Source organism: Tursiops truncatus, chromosome 18 (assembly GCF_011762595.2).
Source record: "Tursiops truncatus isolate mTurTru1 chromosome 18, mTurTru1.mat.Y, whole genome shotgun sequence".
NCBI lineage: Eukaryota > Metazoa > Chordata > Mammalia > Artiodactyla > Delphinidae > Tursiops > Tursiops truncatus.
The window spans coordinates 48,519,119-48,540,725 of record NC_047051.1 but is presented as its reverse complement, the minus strand read 5'-3'; the positions used below and the strand labels follow the sequence as shown (position 1 = coordinate 48,540,725).

General features: G+C 41.4%; 1 protein-coding gene across 15 annotated transcripts in view; it reads right to left on the bottom strand.

The window, feature by feature from the left end:
- The window catches only part of LMO7 (LIM domain 7), a 202,728-nt gene extending 195,316 nt beyond the window's left edge, over positions 1-7,412 (bottom strand). For 13 of the 15 annotated variants that reach the window (XM_073795316.1, XM_073795313.1, XM_073795315.1 and 10 more), the window contains exon 1: positions 7,089-7,159. In XM_073795316.1, the coding sequence (XP_073651417.1) occupies positions 7,089-7,148 (60 nt within the window). In that variant the 5' untranslated portion in view covers positions 7,149-7,159. Of the gene's footprint in view, positions 1-7,088 lie in introns of all 15 variants that reach the window. The other 2 variants (XM_073795314.1, XM_073795312.1) reach the window with 2 other exon arrangements.
- Positions 7,413-21,607: the final 14,195 nt, after the last annotated feature.

The window sequence follows — 21,607 nt, the reverse complement described above, 5'->3', positions numbered from 1 at the left end:
ATGAGTCATCGGTTAGACAAATGTTTAACATCATTAGTGACCTAAGAAAAAGTAGAATGCACATCTTTCATCTATTTATTTAGAGGGAAAATGCAAATGACAATTTCTAATTCTGGCCAGAATAATGAGAGGCTGGGGCCCCCAGCCTCTGCTCATGGCTGCAAATTAGCACAAAGCTTTCACAGAGTGACTTGATGATGTGCATCAAGAACCAAAACATCGGGCTTCCCTGGTGGCGCAGTGGTTGAGAGTCCGCCTGCCCATGCAGGGGACACGGGTTCGTGCCCCGGTCTGGGAAGATCCCACATGCCGCGGAGCGGCTGGGCCCGTGAGCCATGGCCGCTGAGCCTGCGCGTCCGGAGCCTGTGCTCCGCAACGGGAGAGGCCACAGCAGTGAGAAGCCCGCGTACCGCAAAAAAAAAAAAAAAAAAGAACCAAAAAATCATTCATTTCCTTTGGCCCAGGGATTTCATTTCTCTAGCCAGTTCAAGAACACTCTGTTTTATTAAAGGTACAAGTTCCTAGTATTTTCCCCCACTTTAAGAAGAGGTCCACTTCTAGCTTTCAGTGTACCAGTACACTGGAAGGATCCAGAATGACTGACACTGCTAGAATCCTCCCACTTCCTCAGGAAATACCTTGTCATATCTGTTTACCCTTCCTGGAATCAAGCTATTCTAACAGCATCTCTGCCCTGGTTCCTCTCTGTGTGAATCAGTTCCTTCCCAAGAGAATTCTGTGAACGCCCTCATCTCTCGCCGCCCCTCCTGTCCTAGGATCCTTTCTTATTTGCTAAATAAAGAGGATGTTTAAGAAATAGGAAGATGCTGCATAAAGAAAAAAGAAACAAACTGACATCAAGACACCCCTTGGCTGCTCACAACTGCCCTGAGAAATCTATGATGCTAGAAATCTGAAGAGTGGAGAGGTAAAGACTGATGTGCCCTTCTGGAAGGAAACGTTCTTGAGTGGTAAAAATATTCAATAAGTTGATTGGGGTGCTGGGTACACGGGCCTATACATTTGACAAAAAGGTATATCCTGCAACTCTACACTGAAAACCTATGCATTTCACTGCATGCAAAGGTTACTTGAACAAAAATAAACTACTCTGGGGCTTCCCTGGTGGCGCAGTGGTTAAGAATCTGCCTGCCAGTGCAGGGGACACGAGTTCGAGCCCTGTTCTGGGAAGATCCCACATGCCGCGGAGCAACGAAGGCCAAGCACCACAACTACTGAGCCTGCACTCCAGAGCCCACGAGCCACAACTACTGAGCCCATGTACCACAGCTACTGAAGCCCGCGTGCCTAGAGCCCGTGCTCCGCAACAAGAGAAGCCACCGCAATGAGAAGCCTGCGCACCACAACAAAGAGTAGCCCCTGCTCGCCACAACTAGAGAAAGCCCACACGCAGCAACGAGGACCCAACGCAGCCAAAAATAAATAAATTTTTTTAAATATAAAAAATAATAAATAAAAATAAATAAATAAACTACTCCAAGCAACTCCTGAAAGTTGTGCTGTATGCAACCTCAACATCTCTCAACAAATTACAAAGTCACAATGCTCTAGCTCAGGGGGCAAAGGTGTTAGCCCCACTCCAGCCTCGACTCAAGTGCTGCCTCCTCTGTGAGCTCAGGCTGCCTCCCAGATGCCATCACTATACACGGGGCAAAATTCCATCAGAGCAATTATCTGATGGCACTGCAGGGTCTGTTTGCATGTCTGCTCCTCACGGGGTGCACTCTGTCTGGAGGTCCTAGAAAGATACTAAAGAATTGGCAGTTGAATCAGCAAGCCCAGCAAGTGCCTGGTACAGAGTAGGCACTTCATAGGCATTTTCTGGATAACAGAACGACTGAATGTAAGTCCCCATGAGGGGAACCAGTAACTAAAAGACAGGAGTAGAGTGACATCACTCAGGAACAGGGTTGGGGCAGAAGAGGAAATACTGCGTAAATAGGTAAGTACACACTGGCACCCAGATGAACGTGTATCTTGTAGCTGGTCCCAACCAACTGCCAAAGCAACAAGCTCAGCTTTGGACTCTGATGCACATTTCCACTGGGAGAAGGAAAGAGTCCTGGTCCTTAGGTTTCATTAAAGCTCCAGCCTTAGGATTGTACATTCACTCAACAAGTGTTTACCTGGCACTGTGCCAAATCCTCAAGCAAAAGACAAGCTATTGTTCCTGCCCTCAGTTAGCGCCTAGTCTAATACAGAAGAATGTTTGTAATTATACCACAGAGAGCAAAAAAGAAAAATCCATACAAGCAATAGTGATAAGGAAGGAATGGGTGGGGTGGAGGCTTGGTGGCCGAGAAAAGGCTTCACGTAAAGCTTGACTGTAGAGCCCAAGCATGGAAGAATGCAGAGGAGCAACACATATTAGGTAAACAAGGAATAGCAGGCATTCCACACACAACAGCCTGGAGGTGAGAAAACAGCACCCTGTGTGGGGCGGGGAAACACAAGCAAGGATTAGGGAGCACTAATTCCTTTACAGTCAGCATCTCATTCAACTGGCGAAGCACCACTGGAGGCTCAAGGAAGAACACTGACTGAGGCCTACAGCATTTAAGAAGCTGAGCCAGGACTTGAACAATGATTTGATTCCAAAACGGTGCTTTGGGGTTTTTTTCAGCTTTATTGAGATTTAATTGGCACACAGCTTGGTATGAGTTAAAGGTGTACCACCTAACAATTTGACATATATTGTGAGATGTTTACCACAGTAAGCTCCGTCAACATCCGTCTCCTCATATAGTTACAAAAAACTTTTTTCCTTGTAATGAGAACTTTTAAGATTTACTCTCTTAGTAACTTTCAAATATACTGTACAGCAGTGTTAATTGCAGTCATCATGAATTGGATGAAGGTGGTCAAAAGGTACAAACTTCTAGTTATAAAGATAAATAAGTTCTGGGGATAGCTGTATAAATCTGTGCTTTTAATGTCTATGCTATCTGGCAACTATGCAAATAGTAATGGAGAAAATGAGCAAAAAATAAAGATAGATATACAGACGGAGACCAGATTGTAAAGGGCTGTGAATGCTACACTTCACAGCTTAATGTAAATGCGGACTTTTAAAATCTTTTCATGGCTCCTCAGAAAACAAAAAACAAAATCAGGTTTATATTCTGAAAAACTAATTTTAATTGCAACAGCTAGTGTAAGAATTGCTTTCTAACATTTAAAATTTTAAACAAAGTTTTACCATCAGAGTCTTTTCAAGCTTAATATCTGTTAATTGAAATTATATATAATTACCAGAAATGCTTCTATGAATTCAGTAACATTTTCAAATGCATTGGTATCTTGTCTGTTTACGTCGCTCTACATCCATTTGAAAAGCAACAATACAAATCATAAGACCCTCATTTAGTCTATTGACAACACCGGTATGCACTGAGGATTCAAGTGCACCCAGCAAACCTTTTCACGCCAGACCACAGGTTGGAAACCACCAGTAGAAGGGATGCAGTTTACAGAGAAAGAGGGAAACCACTTAGGGGAATTTTGTAAATATCAATGGGGGACCCACAGAGTGCGATTCTTTAAAAATTTAGCACTAAACGCAAACAAAAGTGATGACCAGCACACAACTCCCAAAGGACAAAAATGGGGCAGGTGGAGAAACAGACCAGTTGGAAGTAACTGGGGAAGGATTCATATTCTGGTGCCAGGCATGGCAATGAGCTCAAGTTGGCATCCCTTTGGTCCTTCTACAGGGTGACAGTGATACTGAAAACTTCGAACACAGAGATAACAGGACGGGCAGGTGAGCAGGAAGGTGTTGAATTAAGTTAGCCTGATCCGCTCCAGTCATAAAAATTACTACTGTGTTTAAACCTCAACCTAGATAGGAACATTAAGTCACAGACTGGAATGGGTGACCAACCAATGCAATGAGCAATATACTCAGTTTTCAATTTCATTGGTATCTTGTCTGTTTATCACAGGTTTTTAAATGCTCCATCAACAGAGGGACAGAGGCAACTATTAGGTACAGAAAATTAAAAGGTGCTGAAGAAAAGGACTAAAATTAGAGGGTCCAGGCTGCATTTTCTACCAGTTCCTCTCCCACTCCATGACCTTGCTAGAATCAAGCTTCCCCTCTGCCTCTGCCTTCAAACCATTACATTATTTGGCTTTCAACCCGTGTTTAATCATAAACTAGCTCAATACATTATTAATATTCCAAACCACATTTCCAACCAGATAATAATCCAATATCATGATGTTGAATTACCTTAAAAGGTTATGTTCCTACATTTGTTTTGATTTCAAATATGAAACTAACCAGAAGTATATGTACACTTTTAAATATCGAAGAACACTTTGAAATAAACAAAAAGAGTCATGAAATGACAATAATTGGCAGAATAACAAGCACTAGCCCTCACCTTACCCTTTCTCCTCCTCCCAGAACAAAACAAATTTAAGACTTGAACTTTGGTTGTGGGAATAATACATTAGTTATTTAAAATCGCTGACAGAGAATGGAAATGGCAAAGACATACGGCCATGGACTCTGGTCATCTTTCAAAGATGTACAAGGTTATCGGGGTTTTCTGACCTTGGGTTGGTCAAAGCTGCAGCTGAGAATAAAGGTAGCAGATTATATTATATGCATATTACATACAATACATATAATATGTATATTATAGTATGTAATATATTAATGTATTTATTTGTGTTATATGTATATATATATAAATACATATATATGAATGATATAATTCACATAATACATATATGTTTATATATGTGTACTGTATATATATAAAAATATATATATGAATGAACCACTTATGCTTCAATGTATGTAGGAGAAAATATGATAGAAATGGAAAAATGGAGCAAAACTATTAGTAAGCAGAAGAAAGATTTACACTATAATCTTCCTTGCTTTCCAAAGTAGTTTATAAATACACTTTGGACTCAATATTTTATCCTCAAATTAGGGGTTCTCAGGGTTAAGTGGTTGTGGAATGAGACACTCATTCACTCTGCTTCTTTTGGCAAGAGCGATATTTTAAAATATGTGCTCTGGTTATAAAGGTAAAGCTAAGGAGACAGATAAATTTGGACACTAACTGGAGAAATAACATAAACCTAACAGTGAACACAATGCTGTCACTTCAATGTCCCAAGTATACCAACAGTATATGTGAATATGTAAATTATTCACATATCTTCAATGAACGTACTGCCTCGCTCCCTGTGGCACTAGGGGAAAAAAGTCACTTGATTTTAATTTCATGAGAGTTAACCATATCAAAATTATATGGCAAAGCCTTTAGAAAGATTTGGCTTTCTGCTAATGATGAACAAAGCACTCTACAGAGTTGCCAAATCATTGCTGACAAACACTTTTAGGTGGAGTGGGATGGTGGTGGGAAGAAGAGCACATTTACCGTGCACACGGGGTATCTTTTATCACAACACACCTCCCCAGAGTTTATTAGATACAAATTTCTCACAGAAGTCTCCAATTATAAGCAAGCTATCACACACAAAACAATGTTTAGATTTCAAATATCCGTATACTGAAAAAGGAAAGGATGTGAAATCATCCATATTCACAGATTCCCTGAAGCAAATACAGAACTTGCAGATACAAACTCCACACAGGAGCCCTGTATGGCCAAAAAAGTATCCCCATATTTCTTCCCTTCTCCCTCTCTCCATCTCAACATTCAGACACAGAAGGGCAAGTTTGATTTCTAAAATTATGCAGTGTACATACTGCTAATGGAAAATTACCTTTGGAAGCCTTGACTTTTCAAGGTTTATGAATGGGGGAAGTTATTTCCCTTAACTACATTGCTGGAATTTTTCCACTCTCATTTCAATTCAGAATACAGTGTTTATTCTTCTCCCAACCTCCCCACGCGCTCCCCTCACCCCGTTCTAAGTCACCTTCAAACCAGCTCAAGTTTCAGTACAAAAAGACGGCAAAGCTAATTTCTTAGCCGCCCCCCATCTCCATCTCCCGCCACTGTCTAGTGGGTAATGATACATTCACTTTCCTTTAGCGTGAAAAACATAACATTTAAAGTTTATCTTTTTTTTCCCCACATACATAATTTACTTCTTTAAGGAGAAATGAATTGTTTTAAAGTACTGTTTGCTTTGGGATTCTTGAATATTTTGTTTTTCCATGGAATAACCTTTAATCCTAATTTGAATTTTTAAATACGCTGAGTAGACCAGCACGTGGCATCAATAACCCTTAAATGACTGCAAGGCTGGTAAAGGCAATACTTTTGGTTCCTGATTCACATCTGCTCCGAAGACTTCTTTAGCATCATTATAAAAGTCATCTTTTTCATCCAATAATAAAACGGCTAGAAGTCCTGGTGTTAACTTTCTACAGACAAACGTAACCCTAATGCGTTGATCAAGGAACTTCCAAGAGACCATCTCCTTTTTAACGGCAAAGAGGGGAATGGAAGATCTCCTCCCTGAGGCACAGCTGGGAAACTAACAACCCTTGAGTAAGTGATTTCAGGATATCTTAGTCTTATCAATGCCGACTTTGGAAAACGTACGCGACTTGATTCACACACCCTGGGCTCCAGAAGCTGCCTCGGAGAAAGCATCGCTCCAGGTGCGCCACAGGTGTCTAACCTCCTCCATCTGCCCTCCCACACAACACACAATACGCTGCCCAAGCAAGTATGTTTCAGGCATTTCCACTTCTAGCCACCCCAAAGAAACGCTCCCGAGGACCCTGGGCCGTCTCTGCCCAGCAGGTACATCCCAGGCGTCCTGGCGCGGACGTGGGCTGCTCCACAGAGATGCGCGGTCCCCAAACCCGCGGGGCCAAGCTCTCGACTCTGTCCTGGCAGAGGAGATCCGGGGAAGCCAGCGAGACCGTCGGCGGGGAGGGCAGCGCTAAGCTTCGCTGGACGTTAAATCATAGGAGGCGCAGAACTTGCAAAGTCCCCCAAACTGCTGAGCGAACCAGCCTGAGGCGCTGCGCAAGCTAAGGTCCGGGAGGCGGCTGAAAGCAGAGTGGCGGGAGCGGCCGCAAGGCCGCCAACTCTTGCGGAAAGAAGAGGAGTAAAGGCACTCACCTCCACCCATCTCTGGGCCTCGGCGAACGCTAGGGCGCAGTCGGCCTCCGCCTCCTCCATCACTTCCAGAACTAGGGGGAGAGGGGGAGAGAGAGACATAGTGGGTGCGCGGAAAGGCGGGAGTGCCGCGCGCGTCCGGCCCGCTGCTCCGGCCTCTCTCCGGCTGCAAGACGCCCGGACTCTCTGACCCTTTGTTGCACCCTGCAGTTCGGTAAAGTTTCGAACCCACGAGAACTTGAAGCCGGGGCTTTCTCTAAACTCCTGAAAACGCCTCGGAGACCCAGGCAGAGCGCGGGAGGCGGAGAGGGCTACCAGAGGCGGCGCGCAGCACCAAGCCAGAGGACTGTTTGGACTTCAAAAGTGGCTGCGCGGCCGCCGCCCTCCCGGAATGCCCCGCCCCCGCGCACCCCCACCGCCCACCCCCGGCCGGCCAGCCGCCGCTTCCGTCCTCCCCACCCTACCCCCCGCCGCGCCCGGGGGCTCCCGGCCGCAGCGGCCTTTGTGGTCGGACAGTCTGGCCCAGGGGATGCCACAGTCCGCCAGGAGGCCGTGGCCCGGGCCACGCACCCGCTCCCGCGCCACCCGCCGGACCGCAGCCCCGCCCGGAGGAGATGCGCCCCCGCGCCCGCATCCTGTCCGCATCCTTCCCGCCTCCGGCCGCCTGGCCGCCTTCCCTCTGCCGGGGCCCCAGGAAGAGGCGCCCCCAGGGCTCGCGGCCGCCCGGCCCGCCTGACATACCAGGAATAACTGCTCACAACTGCACCTTTCCCAGCCAAGAAACGTCCCCCGCAGTGGAGCGCGGCCCAGCCCGCCGCCCTCACCTGCGGCCCAACTTCGCAGCGCGCCGCTCCCTCTCCGGCGGAGTCCGCTGCGCGCCCGCCCCGCCGCCAGGTGAGGACGTCCGCACTCCCGGGTCTCCGCCCCCTGCCGCGGCCAGAGCTCTCCTGGCGGCAGGTGAGGGTAGTGGCCTTGGCATGTGCGGCCCATTTCCCCCAGCCTGGGCCAGCCCCTCTCCGCTTCGCTTCCAGGTGGGTGAGGTGGAAGATACCTGCCACTCAGGCCCCATCCCTCCGCGAAGGGTCGGAGAGGAGGGGAACCCAGCATTCTCCCGCCCTCACCCTGAGCGTCACACCCGCCACCCTGCGTGGTCTGGGAACACTTAGGGAGCAGTAAGGTGACGGGTTACTCACCATCCGCAGGGGGCCTGGGTAGGTGCGCAGGACTGGAGGGTAGGAGGCTCAAGGGTTGCCTTACGCGGGTTCTTTTCCCACAGAAATCAGATCTCCGGAAAGGAACCTGCTCGTCTGTCTAGGCTCCCTGGAATCTCGCTTCATGCTCCTGAAGCCCTATCCGGGCCCACACGTTGATGTTGTCACTGTTGGAAAAAGATAAAGATCGATTCTTACTCCGGTAAAGGAAGCCATACCTTTTTTTTTTTTTTTTTTTTTTCCTGGTTGATCCTCTTTATGATGCAAAACGACGTCAAAGAGCAGAGAGACTAGTATAATGGATAGCTAAAACCTAGTTTTGCCTTATTTACCTCGTCACATTTTCTGCTGAAAATATACATATTTCCTACTTAAAGATAAATATTTCAGGGCCTCCCTGGTGGCGCAGTGTTTGGGAGTCCGCCTGCCAATGCAGGGGACCCAGGTTCGAGTCCTGGTCCGGGAAGATCCCACATGCCGTGGAGCAACTAAGCCCCCATGCCGCAAGTACTGAAGCCCGCGCGCCTAGAGCCCGTGCTCCACAACAAGAGAAGCCACCGCAATGAGAAGCCTGTGCACCGTAACCAAAAGTAGCCCCCGCTCGCCACAACTAGAGAAAGCCCGCGCGCGGCAAAGAAGACCCAACGCAAACAAAAATAAATAAATAAAATAAAATTTTTTTAAAAAGATAGATATTTCCTCTCTAAGTATTATAATATACATCTCGTTCTTTAAAGAACTCTTTTCTACATAACCATATTACCATTTTCACACCTAACTAAAGCTAACCTTAATTACTTAGTATTAATATATGCCCAGTCCAGATTCAAATTCCTCCAATGGATTCCAAAATGTCTTTTACAGCTGACTTAGACCAGAATTCAAACAATAACCACACATTGCGTTCGGTTACCTCTTTTTTTTTTAGCCTAGAATAGCCTCCTCCTTCTCTCCCACTCTACCCCCTCCCCCTTTTTCGAATGACATTATCTTCTTAAAAAGAAACCAGGCAGACTTCTAGATTTGTCTTATGGCTTCTTTGTGGTGTGTTCAACATATTTCTCTTCCCTCACTATTTCCTGTTACCTAGAAGTTAGATCTAAAGGCTGGATTAAACTAATTTACACTTCTGAATAAAGATTTCACCAGCATCCTTCCCGATTGGGGTGACTTCTAGAGGAATTTGTTATGTTTATTTTCATCCAACCCTTTTTTCACTGGCATTGTCTGTAATCAGTGGGTCTGTTTAGAAGAGCTCACAGTTGTTCCTGCTAAAGTGGGAAACGGTCAACTGGATCATCTCTTCGCCTCCTGACGACACCATGATCAGGACAAACCCAAAATGAGGATGAAAGGATAAACGAAACTAGGAAGAAATTTCTTTCCAGCTATTTAAGACCTGTTCTATTAAATATTTAGTGAGCACATTATATGTGTGATGTGCTGGGTATCATAAGTGTTACAAAAATTTAAAAATTTTAGATAGTTAATCCTATGGACTTCCAACCCAGTAGAAAGACAGACATTCTGCAAGCTTCATGAGAGTTACTGTTACTACAGTTGTTTTATATATATATATACTATACCATTTAAAGCTACTGCTGTGTCACTTGACTTACAGCTTTGGGGGCAGCAGCCCAGGATGGCAAGAAGTGCACAGGCTTTGGAACCTGTATGACTAAGGTTACCAAGTTACCAAATTCTGTGAGCTTCAATTTCCTCACCTGAAAAATGTGGTGATAATAACTACTTCAAAGGGTTCTTGTGAGAATTAAATGTGATGGTGTATGTAAAAGCCAAGGGCATTGCTTGGCATGGAGCAGGCACTCAATAAATGATGGTTATTTCCCGTTCGTCTCTCTCTAACAGTAGTGTGTCAAATATGGATTCTTCCTAATAAGTGGGAATTTCATTTATTTGCTCAAATACTCACAGGGAAAGAGCTGTAGGGTACTGCAGATTCTGTTTCAAGTCAGCTCACGCACCAGCCGTTTCTGTCACTTCAGTGTTGCAGATTTACAACTCACGAGACCGAAATCCGGTTCTTTGTGTCTTACCATCAGTCATTAGAGTGTTTTATCCTTTTGGAAAGATTTATACAGCTCTATAGAGAAAGGTAACCTGCCTTAGGAGTTAAAAATGAAATTCACAATAACAAAACATCACAGATATTATTTATTTTCCAAAAGAATTTGAGGTGCCTTTCAATATTTAAAAACATAAAACAGTACAATTGTCATGTTCTTATATATTAGTGACGAACTGAACTGTTGGTAGGAGAAAGTGACCCATCTTTCTGGGAGGTAATTTGGCAATAAATATTAAAGGTTTTTAAAATGCCCACGTTCTACTGCAGCAGTCCTACTTCTGGGAATTTATCCTAAGGATATGAGTGAAAATATATGCACACAATGAGCATCTGCAGTGGACACAGAGATGCACTGGCCAAGCCTCCCTTTGGAAGTCTACCTCAGCCACAGAGGGCAGCCTCACCTGAGGTCATGCCCTGCCAGAGCAGCCCTTGTCTGGTGACTGAGTGACTTGAGGTTATAAAAGCCCAGTCATTTCCACCCAATTCAGGACAGCCCTGATGGGCCCTTCTGTAGCTATGAGGTCTGTTGAAGCAGTCAACCTCTGTCATAGTTCAACGTCTCCCTTGCCCATTGCTGTTCCTTCCCTCTTCACTTCCCTGGAATCAATCCCTAATAAATAGCTTATGTTTCAAGTGGCATTTCTGTCAGTTTCTGGAAGACTCAACCTGTGATGGCATTACACATGATTTGCTAGAAATGAGAATCTCGAAGCAATCTAAACAATAGAAATGTGGAGTAAATTATGGTTCTTCCATAGAGTGAGATATTGTGCAGTCAATAAAAATGTAAAAGGATGTTCAATGACACAGAGAGATGTTTAAAAATATATTACGAAGTGGGGAAAAAAACATCTATAAAGCACCCCAATTTGGTGATTGCATTTTTTTTTATTGGGTGTAGTTGTTTTACAATGTTGTGTTACTTTCTACTGTACAGCAAAGTGAAGTAGAGTTCCCTGTGCTCTACAGCAGGTTCTCATTTGTTATCTATTTTATATATATTTGTGTGTATATGTCAATCCCAATCTCCCAATTCATCCCGCTGATTGTATTTTTAAAATGCATAATTTTCCACATAGAACAAATTGGAAAAAACTTCACTCCCTCCCAAAAAATGGGAGTTCCCTGGTGGCCTAGTGGTTAGGATTGCGGGCTTTGACTGATGTTGCCAGGGTTCAGTCCCCGGTCAGGGAACTGAGATCTCGCAAGCCACGCAGCACAGCCAAAACAAAACAAAACAAAACAAAACGAAACTCCATCCAAAGTTTAGCACTGGTTGGATGGACATTTCATACTTCTCTCTCTTCTACAATTTTTTGGTAAGAGACATGTATACTACTTTTATAAATGAAAACATTTGTATGACACAAAGATACGTCCAAAATTGACTTTCTGTCTCATCCCACAAACTTCCCCTTGCCTTCCCTGACTTGTAAATGGTACCACACCTGAAATTTGGGGGTCATGCTGGACTTCGCGTCTCTTACCTCCACGTCCACTCCATCCCCAGTCCTGTCCTTTCTTTCTCCTCAATATCACTCCAATTGGCCCCTCTTACTCATCCTCATTTCCAGTTTAGTTCAGGCCCTCATTAGCTCTCAGCCAGATTTCAGAAATTGTATGACCTTTCTAAAGTTAAATCTTATCATTCTACCCAATTAGCTTCTCCTTCAAGGACTCCCAGTTGCCAGCTTAAGGGCCATCTGATCGTTGCCAGCACATTGACATCCTTCAGGACTTGCTGCTGCCCTCTTCTCTAACCATGTGTCTTGACCCATATTTTTCCCTTTGTGAGAAACGTGCTTCTCTCCCTTTCTTTGCCTGGCTTTCTCCTACGTATTCTTCCAGGCTCAATTCAGGCCTCTTCCTTCTCAGAATCCTTCAAAATATCTTTGCAGATCATCCTGGGCTACATTAGGTACCCCTTCTTTTTTTAAAAAAATTAATTAATTTATTTATTGGTTGTGTTGAGTCTTCCTTGCTGTGCGTGGGCTTTCCCTAGTTGCAGCAAGCAGGGTCTACTCTTCATTGCGGTGCGTGGGCTTCTCATTGCGGTGGCTTCTCTTGTTGTGGAGCACAGGCTCTAGGCATGTGGGCTTCAGTAGTTGTGGCATGTGGGCTCCGTAGCTGTGGCTCATGGACTCTAGGGCACAGGCTCAGTAGTTGTGGTGCATGGGCTTAGTTGCTCTGTGGCATATGGGATCTTCCCGGATCAGGGCTCGAACCCATGTCCCCTGCATTGGCAGGCGTATTCTTAACCACTGCTCCACCAGGGAAGCCCAGGTACCTTTTCTTTATGTAATCATAGCCCCTTCAATCACGAGGTATTATACTGTCTGTCTTCCTCATAGAACTATGAGCAACTTAGGAGTGCCTAACTCTGCCTGACACGTATCTGGTGTTCAACCATTGATTACTGACTGGTGTGGGTATGGGTATAAAATATATAACTTTTAATGCACAGAAGTAATAAAACATTAATAGGAGCAGAGTAGAAAATACCAATGATTACTGAAGGTAATATAAGAATTTCTTTACAGTAGGATTTCTCAACAGGTATACTACTGACAATCTGGGCTGGAGAATTCTTTGTCATAAGGGATTGTCTTGTGCATTGTAGGATATTTAGCAGCATCCCTGGCCTCCACCCACTAGATGCTAGTAGCACCCTTGTAGCTGTGACAATCAAAAATGTCTCCTGGGGGCCAAATCACCACCAACTGAGAACCACTGCTCTACAGGGAGAGACTGGCTTCATCGATTAGTGCTTTGGTTCAGTAGAGGTGCCCAAGTTTTTTTAAACAAGTGTGTGGGGTAGAGTAGAGAGGAGTTAGGTGAATTGTGGGAAAGGAGTTACTCTGTGTTATGAAAGAGGAAGGGGCAGGGAAGCACTGGGCTGGATGATGCCTGGGGCAAAGATGATAAGAATGAAGGGACTTTGTGGCTGGAAAGAATTGCAAGAAGAGACAGGTACAGTGGAAACACTTCTAATAAAATAACTGAGTTTTATACTCTGGTTGAATATGGCTCATAAAAATGTCAACCCTCATGGATTCAGATAGCCAACATCCACATGGCTGGTATATTTCTCATGCTTATAAAACATATTTATTAACAGGAAGAATCACTCCTAGAAGGTAGATGAAAAAATATAATGACATTGTCTCTGTTTGCAGATGATAGGATCTTGTATAGAGAAAATTCTAAAGAATCCACCAAAAAGCTTATAACTAATAAAAGAATTCAGTAAAGTTGTGGATACAAAATCAACATACAAAAATTATTTGCATTTCTATACACTGACAACAAACTACCTGAAAAAGAAAGAAAAGAATCCTATTTTAAAACAATAAAATACTTAGAAATAGATTTAACCAAGGAGGTTAAAGATCTGTATACTGAAAATTACAAGAGACTGATGAAAGAAATTAAAGAAGACACAAATTCAAAATGAAAAGATATCTAGTGTTCATGGATTAGAAGAATTAATATTGTTAAAATGTCCACGTTACCCAAAGTCATCTATGGATTCAGTGCAATCCCTATTAAAATCCCAATGGCATTTTCCACAGCGATAGAAAAAACAATCAACAAATGTATACAGAATCACAAAAGACCCCACATAGTCAAAGCAATCTTGAGGAAGAAGAGCAAAACTGGAGGCATCACACTTTCTGATTTCAAATTATATTACAAAGCTATAGTTATCTAAATAGTATGATACTAGCATGAATACAGACACATAGACCAATGAAAGAGAATCAAGAGCCCAGAAGTAAACTCACAAATATATAGTCAACTAATATTTGACATGGGAGCCAAGAATACATATTAGGAAAGTATAGTCTCTTCAGTAAATGGTGTTGGGAAAACCAGATATTCACATGCTAAAGAATGATATTGGACCCTTAATTTATACCGTTGACAGAAACTAACAGGAAATAAATTAATTGTAATACTTGAAACCATAAAACTCCTAGAAAAAAAATAGGGAAAAAGCTGCTTGACACTGGTCTTGACAATGATTTTTGGATGACACCGGAAGTACAGGCAACAAAAGCAAAAATAAGCCAGGGGGACTACATCAAACTAAAAAGCTTCTGCACAGCAAAGGAAACAATCAACCAAATGAAAAGGTAATCTACAGAATGAAGATGGAAAAAGTATTTGCGAACCATCTATTTGATAAGAGGTTAATATTTGAAATATATAAGGAATTCATACAACTCAACAGCACACACAAAAATCTGATTTAAAAAATAGACATTTTTCTAAAGAAGACATACAAATGGCCAACAGGCACATGAAAAGATGCTCAGTGTCACTAATCATCAGGGAAATGCATATCAAAATCACAATGAGATATCATCCTACACCTGGTAGAATGGCTATCATCAGACAAGAGGTAAGTGTTGGCAAGAATGCTGGGAAAAGGGAACCCTGAGCACTGTTGGTGGGAATGTAAATTGATACAGCTAATACGGAAAATAGTATGGCGATTCCTCAAAAAATTAAAAATTGAACTATCATGTAATCCAGTAATTCCATTTCTGAATGTATATTTGAAGGAAATGAAGTCAGTATCTTGAAGAGGTATCTGCAACCCCATATCCATTGCAGCAACGTTCACAATAGCCAAGCCATGGAAATAACCAAAGTGTCTATCAATGGATAAATGGATAAAGAAAATATACACATATGTTATACATATATATATATATATATAAAATCTTAAAATACCAAACTCATAGAAATAGAGACTAGAATGGTGATTGCCAGGGGCAGGGACTGGTGGAAATGGAAAGATGGTCAAAGGATACAAACTTCCAGATTTAAGATGAATAAGTTCTGGGGATATAATGTACAACATGGTAACTATAGTTAACAATATTATATACTTGAAAGTTACCAAGAGTATAACTTAAGTGTTATAACCCCCAAAAAAGAAGAAATGGTAATTATGTAAGGTGATGGAAGTGTTAACTAACCTTATTGTGGTAATCATTCCGCAATTACACGTGCATCGAATCATCATGTTGTACACCTTCAGCTTACACAATGTTATATGTCAATATATGTTATATGTCTCAATAAAACTGGAAAAAAATAAAAGTTCTCGTAAACAGAAAAAATAAATAAATATATAATGATAAAATCCTAATTATCCCATCTTTGCCCACAAAAATACATCCTTCAGTGTTGGTAATTAAAGGATTACGGATGTTGTCAGTACTTACATAATGATATTCAGAAAGGTAGGTTTAACCCTAGATTTGGAAATGGAAGCCAGGGAGCAAAAAGTAGCCACAATGTTACAGACAATATTTAAGAAATGAAGGTAAGAGGGAGGAATGTAGATGTGCAGGAAGCAGAAAGGGAAAATATTCTAGGTGAATCCTGTACTATATCACTCCCCCAAAAGGCAGACAAATACTGAGGAAGTTTTCAGTACAGCCTTAAGATGATGATAATGAGTGCTTTGCCCAGTGGATAAAGGCAGGGGTCCTAAACATGTCTTCTGAATCTGCTAGAGGAGATGGGATAGTCTAGATAGAAGCCCTTGGTTCTTATTGACCTTTCCCCTGTGTGCACAGACAGCTCATTAAGAGACCAGTAGAGATGGTAACTTTCAAAACATGGGACCAACCCCATAATTTGAAGAGTAGTTGGTTATTTTCTTCCTACTGTAAAGATCTGAAGGCTTTGGGGTTTTTTGTTTTGTTTCATTTTTTCAGCATGTACAAGAGTTTCCTATCGTTGAACTCAAATGATTTAACAGAGAATCTAAGACTTTGGTTTTTGTTGGGGTTTTTTTGTTGTTAAGGTCCTGCATTCTAGCCAGATTTGCAAAACCACACTATAATTCTCTAAGTGATAGCAGTAAGATCAAAAGGACTTACCCTAAAATTATCTTTAAAATAAACTATTGGGGCTTCTGGGTAAGAAGAAAGAGAGAATGTCTGTTTACTAAACTTCTCTTCCTGCAACCTAGTGAAATGAGTAAAATGAACTCTGTATTTTCCCTAAAAGGATATATTTAGTAATAATAATCAAAGATAAGAATAGTCAAGCCCTGTTTTCTCTAAAACATTTTCTTTCTTAGTGTTTTTATGTTTTGGCACAGAAGTTCTACCTGACCTCTCATTAAGTTTACTTGAAAAGACCAACACCATTACTGTCTGTTCAACTTGTTCTGCTAAAAAAAACAACAGGAAGAAAAATTAAGCACAGCATTTACTGTGTTATTAACTTAGAATTGTAATAGCCATTTTTATTTATATTTTGAAGTATAAAAGATTTCATTTTATTTTTGCAGAGAGGAAACACCCATATATTATAAGAAACTTCTAAAAATTCAAACTACATTTTTAAAAATAACCCCTTCATTCTTCCTATTCTGTGAATAGTGGGTGGATATCGAAAAAATATTAGCTTCAAAAAGGAAAGGTTACCAAAACTACAAAATGGACTGGCCTGGGGAATAAGAGACCTAAGTTGTGCTCCTAGATTTAGCCCTAGTAGTTGTCTGGGCATCAGTAGTGAGATCAGAGTGATCTCTAGCACATCTCATGCTCACCATCATGCAGAGTGAAGAGACCTTACAAAACAGCTATGAAATGAACCCCTTGGGACTTCCTTGGTGGTCCAGTGGGTAAGACTCTGCGTTCCCAATGCAGGGAGCCCGGGGTTCATTCCTGGTCGGGGAACTAGATCTCACATGCATGTTGCAACTAAGAGTCCACATGCCACAACTAAGAAGTCTGCATGTGCAATGAAGATCCCAAGTGCTGCAACTAAGACCCAGCACAGCCTAAATAAATAAATAAATATTCTACCTTTAAAAAAAGAAAAAGAAAGAACTGAAGCCTTTGTCTATTCAGAGTTCCAGCACAGCCATGAAATAGTCTACACAGAGGAGAGTCAGGTGTTCCCTCAAGGATTGGAAGTAACCACAGAACAGGCCAGCTTTGGTCCCACCTCCTTCAGAAGGTTCTTTATGAAACAAAGCAAAGCGATTTCCTTGAATGTATGGGTCAGTTGGTTTATTTATTTATTTTAAACAACAGCAGTTTTTAAAAATTTATTTATTTATTTATTTTTGGTTGCATTGGGTCTTCATTGCTGCACGCGAGCTTTCTCTAATTGCGGTGAGCAGGGGCCACTCTTCATTGCGGTGTGTGGGCTTCTCATTGTGGTGGCTTCTCTTGTTGTGGAGCACAGGCTCTAGGCACGTGGGCTTCAGTAGTTGTGGCACGTGGGCTCAGTAGTTGTGGCTCGCGGGCTCTAGAGCACAGGCTCAGTAGTTGTGGCGCACAGGCTTAGTTGCTCTGCGGCGTGTGGGATCTTCCCGGACTAGGGCTTGAACCTGTGTCCCCTGCATTGGCAGGCGGATGCTTAACCACTGCGTCACCAGGGAAGTCCCCTTGTGTGCATTCTTGTGTCTAAGGATGTCTAATGAGTCCTAGAGAGAAACCAATTCCTGTAGGTAGTGAGTGGAATATTCTTAAAGTAGGATGGAAGTTGGCCCTGTGAAATATTTATGAAAGGTGTTTTCTCCAACAAACAAGTACAGGGTGGACTCTGATGTAGGGCAGAATAGCTAGGAAGCTGGATATACCTGCAAAAGGTTTAACTCTTTTGCCTTAGATTCGAGATATAGTTATATTCAAAGTATAGATTTAAGGTAGTGGTGGACATTGTTATATTCTAATTCTCTCCTGCAGTATGGAGACCTTTGGTAAAGTTGGATACACAGCTTTATGTTAGTGGTGCTTTGAAGGGTACGGTAATCCTACATGAGGCAAAGTGCTACCCGGGAAAGATCAGTGTCTGTCATAGTTGAAAGACTGAAACAGAAATTGACAATTCAGCAGAAGCATATAATTGAACCAGAGAAGGCTGGAGATACATGTGCTCTTAAAAATCCTTGGAGATATTTGGGGAAGCTAGAATAGTCATTCAAGGTATTCTATTTGAAAATTAAAGGAGATGTAACTCCAAAAGATCAAAGATTTAGGAATACCCAAGAGACACCTGGGTATCATATGCATTTATGAACTGACTTTATTCTCCTAGTGGTGGCATAGGCCAGAAGAATGTTATTTACCCATCATTTCACTTTCTAAAATCTTAGTAATAATTATACCATGGCCAAATTTTCAATAATTTTTATCTTCCTATAACATATTTAAAAATAAATCTAAATTAAGGGACCTTGATGTGTCTATTTCTGCTTTCAATTTCATCATTTTTTGCTTTTCATATTTTGAAGTCTATTTTTTGGTGCAAGCATTTAGGATTGCTATGTCTTCTGGATGGATAGACTCTTTTGTTATTATGTAACGTTCCTCTCTGTTTCTGTTTTTTATGTTTTGTATTATCCTGGTGTCTACTTTACTGTTAATAATAAAGCCACTCTTAACTTCCTTCTAAAAAAAGACAAAAAACAAACCTAAATTGATAAGCTTCAATAGCCTAGGTTTTCACCATTTTGAAAGAAAAATTTTATTTGACAACACCTACAATAAATTACCAATTTAATTATTCAAAATATGCTTTGACTTTTCTGGTTCTGGCTTAGAAATTAGAGAAAATTTTTACCTTAATAAGAATAGTCCTTCCAGAATTTCTTTTAATCTCCAAATTTATATCTGCATAAAAATTCATGACTAGGAGAGCTAAACCATTAACATGGGGGAAAATGAAAATTAACTAATCAGCATATATTTATTGAGCAACAACAAACATTTGCTGAGTCTCCAAGGCACTATACTAGCTAGCAGAGATACCAAGATACACAAGTGCTTGTCCCAAAAAAGTCAAACACAAATATGTACCCGATAAAATACTAAGAATATTTTTACTTTAATTCAAATTTTAGAGACACTTAAAATTATTTTTGCTCTTCTAGTGGCTTGTAGAAATTTCATATCATTTGCAAAATAAGTGCAATGTAAAATTAACCTTTCATTTTGTTATACAACAAAAAAATTTTTACAGTAATATTTCATGCCAGAAAAATTCTTTGCCAAGGAAGTGCTCAGTTCTTTAAGCCATTATGGCCAGAGAAAAGTTTATTGGATGTTAAATCAAAAGCAGGAGTTATTAATTTTCAGACCTTCTTTTAATTGGTATCCTGATATAATCAGCCAATACAGTAGAGAAAAGAAACTCTTCATGTGCATAACTAAATGTTACAGAATCAGACATCAGTATACTCCATGTTTATTGCTGTATCTGTTGAATAGATCTAATGTCAGGTTAGGATAGTTGTTGTAAATCAGCATGGCACCCACCATAAGCATCCATTTCTAGTCAGGTCCTTTTTTTTTTTTTTTTTTCCGGTACGCGGGCCTCTCACTGCTGTGGCCTCTCCCGCCGCGGAGCACAGGCTCTGGACGCGCAGGCTCAGCGGCCATGGCTCACGGGCCCAGCCGCTCCGCGGCACGTGGGATCTTCCTGGACCAGGGTACAAACCCGTGTCCCCTGCATCGGCAGGCGGACTCTCAACCACTGCACCAGCAGGGAAGCTCTAGTCAGGTCTTTTTGAAGGGATCCCTGGGCTTAGAATTCTTAAAGCTCTTAAAAGCATGATTAGAATAGGAGCATGAATTATGAAGGTAGTACTTAACAATTACAAGATTTAGAAGAAGAATGAGAAAAACTTTTCAAAGCAAAGTCCAGCAGGATCTTAATAACACTGGGCCCGCAAACCTAAACTACAACTGGCTTCAAGTAGCTTGGCTGACATTTCTGCATGCCCTCATCACCTTGTATGTGAAAGCACGCTACAAATTACAATATGCTTTATGCTATATTAATATCTCCCGCTATCTGCACATATTCTACCAGTGCAAGAGATCAACAATGATTATAAAATAGATAAGACAGAGCTAATTATTTGCAATACTGTGACTACTGGCAATAAAAGTTCAGGTAAAATGTGCCTGGGAATAGTCTGGAATATTGACTTAATTTTTATCTCAATTGCAGTATTTATTTCTTAACCTTCTACTGAGTTCCTCTCTGCCATCTGCATGTGTTTCCTGAAGAAAGCCAAATGAGGACATTCTGCCTTGCTGTTTTCAAAGCAACAATATAGAAGTAGTCAAGGGACTATTACCTTCTGTGCTGCTGACTCCCTCCCTGAGATACCGCAAGCCCACACATACCCAGACACTGGGCAATGATCAGTTGCCTCAAAATTCCCAGAGCTCGGAGGTCTGTTCTTAGTATAGGAAGTCCGACTGTAAAAAGTGAAATATTGTATATCCTCATTTTCTTCACAGTAGATCTAACAAATTAAAATAGGTGTACACCATAACCTTATATTGAATGTACCTGACCTTGTTTTGTCACTGTATTGAAATTTGTCAAAATTCAAAGAGCTATAAATGAAGAATGAGTAGTTATAACTTGAAATGTCAAAATAATTGCTCAGGGTGATTTACATTCCATAAACATAGCTATAAAAAAGAAAAACAGCATTCTTGGCCCCCAAGAGTAAAAGATTCAGATAAAAATGTTTTCTAATGAGCAGTATGCTTGGATTGCTTGGATATAATAGTATTACAGGAAAGGCCGAAATTCCAATCATCCTTGCTAAAATTGCATGTCTGCTAACTTGAGCTATTTTGAGATTTTTTTTTAAGTTAAACCATGTCTGAATTCTAGAAGAAATATGCACAGTTCTCTTGTGCATAGAAATGAAATGTGATCTGTTCATTCCACCTTCTCATTTAAATTATTTTAAAAAATTAGATGAATCTGATGATTCATGAAACAAAGTTTGAAATTACATTCAATATAGCTTATTGCACTTGTGGAGTGATTGTGGTAATGATAGACACCACTTTTTGTGTGCTGGCTTTTATGTACTACACCTGTAATTCTCACAAAACAACCTGCATGAAAGTACTTTTACTTAAGGTGTTAATAGCCCAAAACCACTCAGTCAGAGCCAAGAATCAAACCATGTCTAACACCAAAGTCTGAGCTCTGTTTATGAAGCAATGACATTTAGACAATTGTTAGTGATCCTAATAATGTCTCTTTTTTAAAATAGTAAAATCACTATATCTTATGTCATAACCTCAGTATCATGCTATCAATCAAGCATTGTGGGAACACTGAAATTCTAAATTACTAGAAAGGGTATTTAGAAAGGAAAAGGGTACTAACTGGATATTAGAGAAAAAAAATTCTCTCTTAAAAAAGTT